At 36.0% G+C, this 11,021-nt stretch overlaps 1 protein-coding gene across 1 annotated transcript; it reads right to left on the bottom strand.

The window, feature by feature from the left end:
• Positions 1-5,243: 5,243 nt before the first annotated feature.
• Positions 5,244-6,325, bottom strand: LOC144966718 (protein Fer3-like). The gene has a single exon (XM_078903486.1). It carries the CDS (start codon positions 6,200-6,202, stop codon positions 5,405-5,407), a length of 798 nt encoding a protein of 265 aa, XP_078759612.1. The 5' UTR covers positions 6,203-6,325; the 3' UTR covers positions 5,244-5,404.
• Positions 6,326-11,021: the final 4,696 nt, after the last annotated feature.

Below are 11,021 nucleotides of genomic sequence, written 5' to 3'. Positions count from 1 at the left end.
AATTTTTTTTGTCGATAACTACTATGTTACTAGTGTGCATCTGTGTGAGTGTGTCTAAGTCAATATTGTATTGTTATAAATGTGTAACCAAATGACAAATTGCCACTTTTTTTAGGACAATAAAGATTTATTATTATTATTATTATTATTATTATTATTATTATTATTATTATTATTATTATTATTATTATTATTTTATTATTATTATTATTATTATTATTTTATTATTATTACATAAAACACAACATGTACTCAAACTGTTATTTTACACATAAATTTTCCATCAAAAATATTTACGATTGTTTATTATTATGATGTTTTGATGTCATAGCCATTGTAAGCAGACATAGATGCTGTGCGCTTGGCGAAGAAACTCACAACATTGCCATCGGGAAATTATAACGGACCAACACACACAACTATATGTAACCCTGATCGTTAATATTCTGGTTAATAGTTTAGTGAGAATTACTCATCCATATGGATGGCAAAAAAAAAAAAACAAAAAAAAAAAAACACAAAAAAACACAAAAAAACAACAAACAAAAACAATGTTCGAAGTTCGCATTCCAAAACGCAAGAGTGTAAGAAATCGTTTATTCTACCCCTCCATCTATTTCGATTTCGTCATCTCTGAATAAAAGACATCTTCAAAAACATTCAAATTATACTTCTTATTAAAGAATCAGATTTTAGTGAATTTAACGCTTGATGATCTGACGTCACAAATTATTCTTGTAAACATGATACCATTACGCGTTACTATTTTAAGGAGAAGGGTGGAATAATATGAAATTCTAGAGTCATAACCATTGTCAGCAAATATAGATAGTATGCTCTTGGCAAAGTAACTCACAACATTGTCATCCGGAAAAAAACGGACCAACGCAGAAAACTCTGTGTGACCATGAACTTTTATAGTCTGGATAATTCAAGTGAGAATTACTCATGAACGTGGATGGCAAAAAAAAAAAAACAAAAACAATAACAACGACTCGAGTGACGTCAACTTCGTTCTATCTATATATAGTATGCAGATGACGTCACTCAGGTCTTTGTTATTGTTTTGCCATCCGCGTTTGTGAGTTGTTCTCACTAAAATGTATTAACCAGACTATAAAAGTTCATGGTACACAGAGTTTGTTGTTGTCCGTATACTTCCGGATGGCATGTTTGAACTCCTTGTCAATCGCATTCTATCTATATATAGTTTTTACTTGAACACATTTCACTATAACCTCAAAACATCACCTTAACCCTGCTGCAGTTAGATGTTACATGCACACACACACACACACACACACACATACACACACACACACACACACACACATAGATATAATGCGCTTGGCCAAGGAGTTCACAACATTGCCATCCGGAAGTATAACGGACCAACACACAAACTCTGTGTAACCATGAACTTTTATAGTCTGGTTAATACGGTTTAGTGAGAACAACTCACAAACGCGGATGGCAAAAAAAATAACAAAGGCCTGAGTGACGTCATCTCGATACTATCTATAGATAGATGCGCTTGGCCAAGGAGTTCACAACATTGCCATCCGGAAGTATAACGGACCAACACACAAACTCTGTAACATGAACTTTTATAGTCTGGTTAATACGTTTAGTGAGAACAACTCACAAATGCGGATGGCAAAAACAATAACAAAGGCCTGAGTGACGTCATCTTCGAACTATTATATATATATATAAACAATATTTTGTCTAATTATGTAATTTCGTTACATAAAAAATATCTATACGATTGTTCATTACAAATTTTTAACGTTATAATCATTGTAAGCAAACATATCATTTTTATTGTTGAACACATTTCTTGTATATCTAAATCTTCATGGCACGGATTGTCTGTTTTATCAATCTGTCATGCATTCATAAAAACAGTTTTAAAAACAGCGAAAGGAAGACAAAGCCCTGATTAAATATATTTTTTTTTGCATTTAAAGACTTCCGCCAAAAAAAGATACAAAAAACCAAAAAGAAAACAACCAACAACAACAAAAAAAAAAACAAAAAAACAAACAAACAAAAAAAAACAAACAAAAAAAAACAAAACAAAAAACAAAACAAAAAAAAAAACAAACGAAAAAAACCCAACCCAAACAAAAAAAAAATTATTACAGTTGAGGAAACGAAATTCTAGTATGCCGATATATTTCAGGGATATAAAAAATGATAAAAGTGCAGTACACGACAGAATGATGATTTTTCCATAACGTGAACTTTTAATGAAGTTAAACAGTAAATTAATGTCCTTCATTTATTGAAATTCCAGATCAGATCATTTATTATTTAAAAATACGGAAGTAGCTAGATAATTTTCACGTTTGTGCTGCATAGTTATCTATCTATTTTTGCATAAGTAATATTAAAGATAATAATAAATGAAAATAAAGATAATAATAATAATAATATATAATAATAATAATATATATAATATAATAATATACAATAATCAACAACAACAACAACAACGACAACAACAACAATGCAAATAATAAATAATTATAATAATAATAATAATAAAATAATAATAATAATAATAATAATAATAATAATAATAATAATAATAATAATAATAATAATAACATGCCTATCCATTGCAAACGACGTATACATATATGCAGGTCTGACACCCGAACCCATTTATGGGCCTAGTTTAAATTGTTGTAATGGACAATATTTTACGTCATTTTTTAAAAAGATTTCCATTACAACAATGAGCCCATAAGGAATTTGTTTATCAGACCAGCAAACATGACCCCGATTCCTAACGTTATTGTCAAAAGGCAATTGGATCTCGTTTGCTTCCAAAAAACTTGGATCTATTTTATCAATTATGTTTCTTATTCCCAACCATGAACATATCAGTTTTGTCCGCATCCAATTGTAAGTTATTCTTTCTCATCCATTCACCATAATATTCTTGCATTCGGTTACCAGACCTTCAAAATTGTGTACCTAGCTTTGCATTAATATCTACTTGTACTTTGTTGTTTTTTTTAGCTACTTCTGCTAATCCAAGTTGTTCCGATCTCGTTGTTGTGATGGAAATGCGCTCAAACCAACACGATGTAAAAATAAAATGAATAAATAAATAAAATAAAATTCTCTTAATTCATCCCATAGGGGAAATTTTTCTCTTGGGTCTATTCTAAGGGAAGACTGGAATAAACCAGGCGTTAGCCTAAGTGCAGCGCCGCAAATTGAGCTAGGGCGAGGTGACTTGCTCAAGGCCACACAGCGCAGCGGCGGGTGATCGAACTCGGTAACTTTCGGGTAGGAAGTAAAGCCGTACCGCTGAGCCACGCTGCCCATATTGTTGCTCGAATAAATAAATAACAATATGAAATTGAAATTAAGTCCAATACAAAAAACGAGAAATGAAGTTAGTAGGAAAGTGCCAGAAGACAATAGAGAATAAGAATTTCTTGGCGGCGATGGGAGGCTCATTTCATATTTATTATTTTATAAATAAGTGGAAGTCGATTTTAACCAATGTCCATTAATTTGCAAGTCTGATAAACGAAATCAATTCTGGTTGATTTAACATTGTTGTAATGGACAAAATTTGGGTTATCGGACCTGCAAATAAGTGAACGTTCATGTTCACCAATTTCAAAGCATTTGTAAATATACACATAGTATTATTGGCACAAGGGAACAACAATTTATAGTGATTTCTTTTCCCAATAGATCAATATTTTATAATGGCACATAAGTGGAAATGAAAGATACAATATCTTACGTCAACGTGTGACGTAATCAGATTATTTTGATAATTCTATGTGGATATCAAGCAACAACCTGACCAATCAAAGTCAACCAATTTTACACCTAAAATACACTGCCGTAAAAAAAGAAAACACATCATTTTAACAGCGTTCAACAGTCATGACGTCATTTCCCTTGTAATGATGCATAGTAACTGGTTCCATTATCTCCATCACCGCCCTTATGAAATACTTCTCCGACGAGCTTAAAAGTGTATCCAGAGGAAGAAAACATGATAAATCTGATCATGTTTATACATTCTGATCACATTACGTGTTAAAAAGTTCTAGCCAGCATGATGAATAAAATGTACCGATTTTCTTTGTTTAGAACCATCCTGCTGGTTGCTGGTCGGACGTGACATCAGACTATTGAATCCTATTTTGGCCTTTATAACTTTTACATAATCCATAGATAAAACAGACCCTTTGTCACAAAAAATCTCAAAAACAAGAACTTATCTAAAACAAACCTGCCTATTATGACGAAAAATTCGTAGAATCACGAAATTTTGGCTCCAATTTCAGATATTCACGGGCATCTCAAAGTCATTAAAACTTGTTGAAAATGAAAGTTGATGCCAAACTACATTATAATATTAATGATTTTGAAGTGTTATTTAATCCTTGGGATGGTAAAATGTTGATTTTTCAAGTTAACCATAGCGACTGCAATTGTTCCCCCATAATTACGAATCTTTAAATTTTCAAGTTGGCAGGTCTGTCTAAATTTTTAGATTTGAGATTTATTTTTGGCAAATGGAGGGGTCTTCTTTATCGATGTAAAAAGGTTCCGATAGCTCAATTGGATTCAATAGTCTGTTGTCACGTCGCCCAGTAACCAGTAGCTTGTTTCTAAACAAAGAAAATCGGTACTTTTTATTCTCCATGCTGGCTAGAACTTTTTCACATGTCATGTGATCAGAATGTATAAAAGTCAAAACATGATCAGATTTATAATGTTTTTCTCCTCTGTATACACTTTTGTGCTCGTCGGAGAAGTAGTTCATAAGGGCGTACGCCAATGTTCCAATAGTTTTGAACCAGTCACTAAGTTACTATGCGTCATTACGAGGGAAGTGACGTCACGACTGTTGAAGCCTCTTGATTGACCACTTCCTTCATTAACAAAGACACAGTTATAGATCCCGGGTGCAGTCGAGGTAAAAAGAAATTGCTAACCCCCGTGTCACCATAGTCATCGTAAACTTATAGCCTGATACTGATAAAAAAAATGACGTCAAAAGACAAGTCTTTGGCTACAAAAGAAAACAATTCGTGAGTTGTATTCAATAGTTCAACCAATGGAATCACTTGTTTCCTTGAGCTCTACTAACGACAACTCACTAGAAGCTGCACAAACCTTTAAAATGACGCCAAACTGTAAGTTCTAGAGGGTTCTAGTGTCAGGCTATATTATGTTAAAGATGGCTACAGTGATTGGGTAGCTGTGTCTGTTAAATCTAGTGGAGATTATTTTCCGATTAATAATTTAATCCTAAGGATATCTTGGTTCTTTTATCTTGCTTCTTATATGTTTTCCAATCACAATCTGAAGCAACGTTAAAGAATTTTCACACAAAATACTTCAAAAACATTGTCCACACTTATCTCTGAACGTCTCTGTGAGAGATTGGTTGACTGTGGACATCGTGTTTGTTGACGCTCATTAAAGGAAGATTGCAAGAATTTTCATAATGATCATAAACCCCAAAACGCACTGAACTAGGATCCTGGCCGTTGACAATATGAGACATGAAAGAAATATAAGACATAGCCAGACGTAGTGTTTCAATACGAGACAAACGTTTTTCATATGCAAATGTCGGAATGTGTTGCCGAAGACAGTCGAACGCCTCGTTCAAGTTATACATTCGTCTCCGTTCCCTGACATTGGCAGCTCGTCTTTGGGCTACGGACGGGGCTCGGCGCTTTCTGTTCAATTTCCCCGAGTTTTGATGAGAAGCAGGAGGAGGAGGAGGAATACCGTGTTGAAAGCAACATTTTTTAATATCCGTGTCAGAAATTCCGAAGACGGTTTGTGTATACCGATTACCTGTTTCGGGGAGGACATGATAAGGCGGATTATGTAAATCGCCGTTTGGGCTAGAATTGGAATAAAAACTTGAATATCCGTATGGAAAATTTGCCACATTAATTACATTTCCGGCGTTTCCGTTTCCGTTGCTGTTTTCTGGGAGATTAGGCTTAGAGTAATCCTCTCCACCGGCATATCCAGTTCCATTGTCATTGTCAGAAGTCACGTGATGGTTGTGTGCGTATGAATACGTGGGTAGGTATATTCTGTGATGAGGTTCGTATCCGAAAGAATTAGTATTAGTTATTGTCGCTGAGTTTGCGACGTCTTGTGGGGCGGTGGGGGTTGTTTGCTTAACGGATGGCATTTCTGAAATGCTTTGACGAAGATAATGTTTCTGCTGATGATGATGATTATGTTGATGTTGATGGTGGTGGTGATGATGATTACTGTAATGGTGTTGATCAGGATTACTATCACAACAACTACCGTTATTACCACCTCCACTTCCTGCTACAAGGGGACACATAGGCATAGTCACAAAACTCGACACAAATGAACCCTCTCTCTGAAAAATAAGTCGTATTTTATAGAAAACTCCACATAATTTCTATCCACATCCGGGCTTTCTATAATAGCTAGCTAATATCTTTCCCACTCTTCTGATTTTTGTTTTGTCTTCGTTTCTTCTTTATTATTTTTCCCGCTTTCACTTTCACTTTTCACCCCGCTTGCTTGTCTCTACCAAATTTGTCTTGATTTCTTTGTGATTCCAAGCGTTGACAGGGTGAGATATTGAAAACCGGAATGTAATAGTGTCTTCCAGATAGTCAATATCCCGGCCAGGCCTATGCAAATGAGCTGTATCCGAACGGACTCTCAGTCGGGTAACGATCCCTCCCAGCACTCCGATGGAAGAAGAAATAAACCAATTAAATACAACTCGCCCTTTCTCAGCGTTCGATTTTATTATTTTTTTCACATCCAAGAAAAATTTGATTCCATTATTAAACCATATATTTTCTCTCCGAAAGCTGTAAATTGAGAATTGAATAGCTACTCCTTTTTACTCCTATAAAAAGTGACAGTCTTATTAAGATAAAACAAAACATGAAACGAATTACGCCGGCTAACTTTAGAAATCTCCGCTTTTTGACTCTGTGGAAATTATTATGTTCGTTATGATTAAAATACAACACGAATGGCGATGGTGGTGAAAGAAAAGTCGTGTTTTCTGTTTTGTCCAAAACAGCCGGTGTATATAATATGTATATATATATAACATATATATACTATATATAATGTAATATGGAGGGGACAGAAAGCTGTTACATAGACCAGTAAACCCAAAATGGTAGCGACAGCTGGATACAAATGTACATCCATCCCCGGTTTCTGTCATCATTTATGTCTCTTTGAACTTGTAATTAATGATGAACTATTTCTGTTCATTGCAAAATAGATGCTCCACTAAGACACATTAGTCAAACATAATTCTATTGATTATTCATTTAGAATCGCAGATCATTGTCTAATCGGTCTCATCTTGTCAGTTTTTACATTCAGGATGGGATCAAATCTATCCATTAATCTCTATGGGAACCATCAAATTGGTTCTTTCTTTTTCTATAATATAGTGCGGCTATGTGGTCTTGTGGTATGACACTCGCTTTCGGATCGGAAGGTCCTGGGTTCGAGCCTCGCTCTCTTGTGGTATGACACTCGCTTTCGGATCGGAAGGTCCTAGGTTCGAGCTGTGGTATGACACTCGCTTTCGGATCGGAAGGTCCTGGGTTCGAGCCTCGCTCTCTTGTGGTATGAAACTCGCTTTCGGATCGGAAGGTCCTGGGTTCGAGCCTCGCTCGGCGCATAGTTATTGAGTACTTGGAAAAATCTCTTTACTCACATTATCTTCCCCATCTTTTCAGTTTTTACATTCTGGATGGGATCAAATCTATCCATTAATCTCTATGGGAACCATCAAATTGGTTCTTTCTTTTTCTGTAATATAGTGCAGCTATGTGGTCTTGTGGTATGGCACTCGCTTTAGGATCGGAAGGTCCTGGGTTCGAGCCTCGCTCGGCGCATAGTTATTGAGTTCTTGGAAAAGACTCTTTACTCGCATTATCTCAACTTCCTCAGTTATAACTAATGAAGAAGTATTAGAGCAAGTTGAAACTAAAAGGTTATTAATTCTTACAATAAGAAAAAGACAAATGCAATTTTTAGGGCACCTAAGTCGACATTAGTGTATTGAACATCTTGCTCTCACAGGAAAGATAGAAGGTAAAAAGAGTAAAGGTAGACCAAGGAAAACATATTTGAATAGTTTGAACAGCTGGGTGACAAAGAAAGAGAAGAGTAATGTTAGTTTTCTGATGTTATCTGATCAGAGAGATGAATGGCGTACCATGATCACCGATGTCTGACACAGACTTGGTACTTGAAGAAGAAGAAGATAATGAATGTCACGAATTGGGGGTCCCGATAGCTCAGTTGGTAGAGTACTTGCTTCACACGCAAAGGGACCAAGATCGATCCCGGGTGCAGTGGAGATTTTTCCCCGATCCCCCTGTCCACCCAGCAGTGAATGGGTAGCTAGTAGCTTGGTCTGTTATTCTGGTGGAAAGAACTTTGCGATGGACTAGTGTCCTAACCAAAGGGTAGCATGCAATTACTAGTGATTGCTTCACGCTAGAGAAACCAGGATAAACTCCGGCTCCATGGATCCTGGTAGACTCATTAATGTGATCTTCTATTTATCTGCACTGGATGCGACTCTTGTTCCTATGAATTTAGTTAACCTATTAACTACAGGTACTCTGGACCAAAAACAACAACATGTATTTAAAGATTTGGCCAGAAAACCAGTCTTTCAAATATCGAACGATTTAAACGACCCTCATCTAGGCAAAAACTCTCAAACCTGAGACTTTAAGGAAGACGTATCGAAGTCCCAGGTTTGAGAGGGTTTTTGCCAAGACGAGGGTTATTTAAATCGATCGATATTTGAAGGACGAGTTTTCTGGCCAATTTAAAAAAACAAAAAACATATTTTTTCAGAGTACGACAATCACCTGGTTAATCCTTGTCTGGATTGTAAGCTTCTTTTAGTGGGCTCGAATTTGTTCTTACAAATACTCTTCAACAGTGGTAACGTCACTTCCTTCCTAATGACGCATAGTAACTTAATAACAATGGCTCTAATCGGATCAATGGCGGACGTCCCTATGAAATATTTCTCCGGCGAGCATAAAAGCGAATCCAGAGGGGAAAAAAAACATAAATTTGATCATGTTTTGACATTTACACATTCTGATCACAAGGCATATGAAAAGTTCTAGCCAGCATGAAGAATAAAAAGTAATGATTTTCTTTGTTTAGAACCAAGATGGCCGCCGTTGCCGGGTGGCGTGACATCAGGCTACTGAATCCAATTAAGTTAAACGTAAAGTCGAATTGTTCGATTGCTTCTTTAACATGTTAGCTGTTGGTTTACTCCTAGTTCTCCTTGTCCTCCTCCTCTTGCTCTTCTCGTTGTTGTTGTTGTCGTTGTTGCTATTGTTGTTGTTATTGTTGTTGTTGTTGTCGTTGTTGTTATTGTTGTTGTTGTTGTCGTTGTTGTTGTCGTTGTCGTTGTCGTTGTCGTTGTTGTTGTTATTGTTATTGTTGTTGTTGTTGTTGTTGTTGTTGTTGTTGCAAGAATCGCTTTAACGTTTATCCCAGAGATCAGATAAAATAAGATTTTTAAACAAAAATTATTGACAGCTTTAATTTTTGATAAGTGAGCTCATTATTTTTAATCGGCTATTTATTTATTTATTTATTTATTTAATAATTCATTTATTTATCTATTTGTGTATTTATTTATTATTATTGTGTGTGTGTGTGTGTGTGTGTGTGTGTGTGTGGGGGGGGGGGGTGTTCTATCAAAAGGGTTTATTTCTTTGTCTGAGGGAGGGAACAGAATAGACAAATATGACCCTCCTAAAAAGCAACAAGCACACTCTTTGGTTAAAAAACGCCAAACCCCCCCCCCCCCCCCCCCCCCCACAAAAACACCTAAAACAACAACAACATAAACAACAAAACAAAAAAGACAAAAACAAAACCCCAAAAGAAAACCAAACAAACCCGACACCTTCCAATCCCAAAGCGAATGTAACACACTAGACCACATTGTCGGCGCAAATCCAAGAAATCCACTTGTAGCCAATAAATCCAAACCGACACGAAAAGATACCGTATTGAGGAGGTGGTTAACATTTGCAAACTATATTTTCTGACAGATTAAAAGCAGATCCTGCCATCCAATCACTGCTCAAAACAAACAAAACCAACAGATCAGACTATGCGTGTATTTAAACCAGGTCTGTTTGTGTGGGAAACGAGTCATCATCTAGTCAGCTGATCCTGCGTAGGACGTTGCTTCCCGAACTTTCTTGCGAAACAGATTACGGTTTTCCGCCAGTCTACTTTCTTGAGTTGTTGTCATTCCCAGCTATTCACATATATCTTGTTCCCAGCTTCTTGTTGGTCTACCTCTTCCTCTCTTGCCGTCTACCCTTGTCTGCAGAATGTGCTTTTCGAATGATTCGTGGCGAGTCGTATGGCCAAAATAGTTCAGTTTCAATTTCTTTACAGTTTGAAGAAGAAGTGGTGATTTTATTCCGATCCTTCTCAGGACTTCTTTGTTTATTTGTTTTTCAGTCCATGATATTCTGAGTATTTTTCTGTAGAATGCCATTTCAAAAGCTGTGATCTTTGTGCTCTCTGCTTTGCTGATAGTCCACGCTTCGCATCCATATGTTGCAGTTGGGAAAACAACACTTTTGAGGATTTTGATTTTTGTTTGAATGCACTGCCCTTTCCAGATATTATTAATCTTTTCTAGGGAAACGAGTACTCTATCAAATAAAACCAAGGAACGGTAGTGACCTAGGTGCATTGCATATATTTGCAGGTCTGATAACCGAACGTAATTAAGGGTCTGATTTACCAATGTTGTAATGAAGAATATTTTTTTTCTTCAGTTTGAGAATTGTTTTTTTTCCCATTACATCAAATAAGTACAGATCGGAAGTGACACATTGGGGAAAAAAAAGTTCACCTTATTTGTATGAAAAGGATGTTAAATTAAATGTTGAAACGTTTAAAGTACGACATACATCAAATCCATTGCTAAC

Source organism: Berghia stephanieae, chromosome 2 (genome assembly GCF_034508935.2).
Source record: "Berghia stephanieae isolate SIO BIC M18660-M18661 chromosome 2, UCSD_Bste_1.3, whole genome shotgun sequence".
In the NCBI taxonomy this organism is placed as follows: domain Eukaryota; kingdom Metazoa; phylum Mollusca; class Gastropoda; order Nudibranchia; family Aeolidiidae; genus Berghia; species Berghia stephanieae.
The sequence above is the reverse complement of the archived record's forward strand: the minus strand, read 5'-3'. Positions and strand labels throughout refer to the sequence as shown.

What these genes read in the sequence shown, in the direction of transcription:
- LOC144966718 (XM_078903486.1), bottom strand. Translation starts at nt 6,202, where the DNA reads ATGCCATCCGTTAAGCAAACAACCCCCACCGCCCCACAAGACGTCGCA.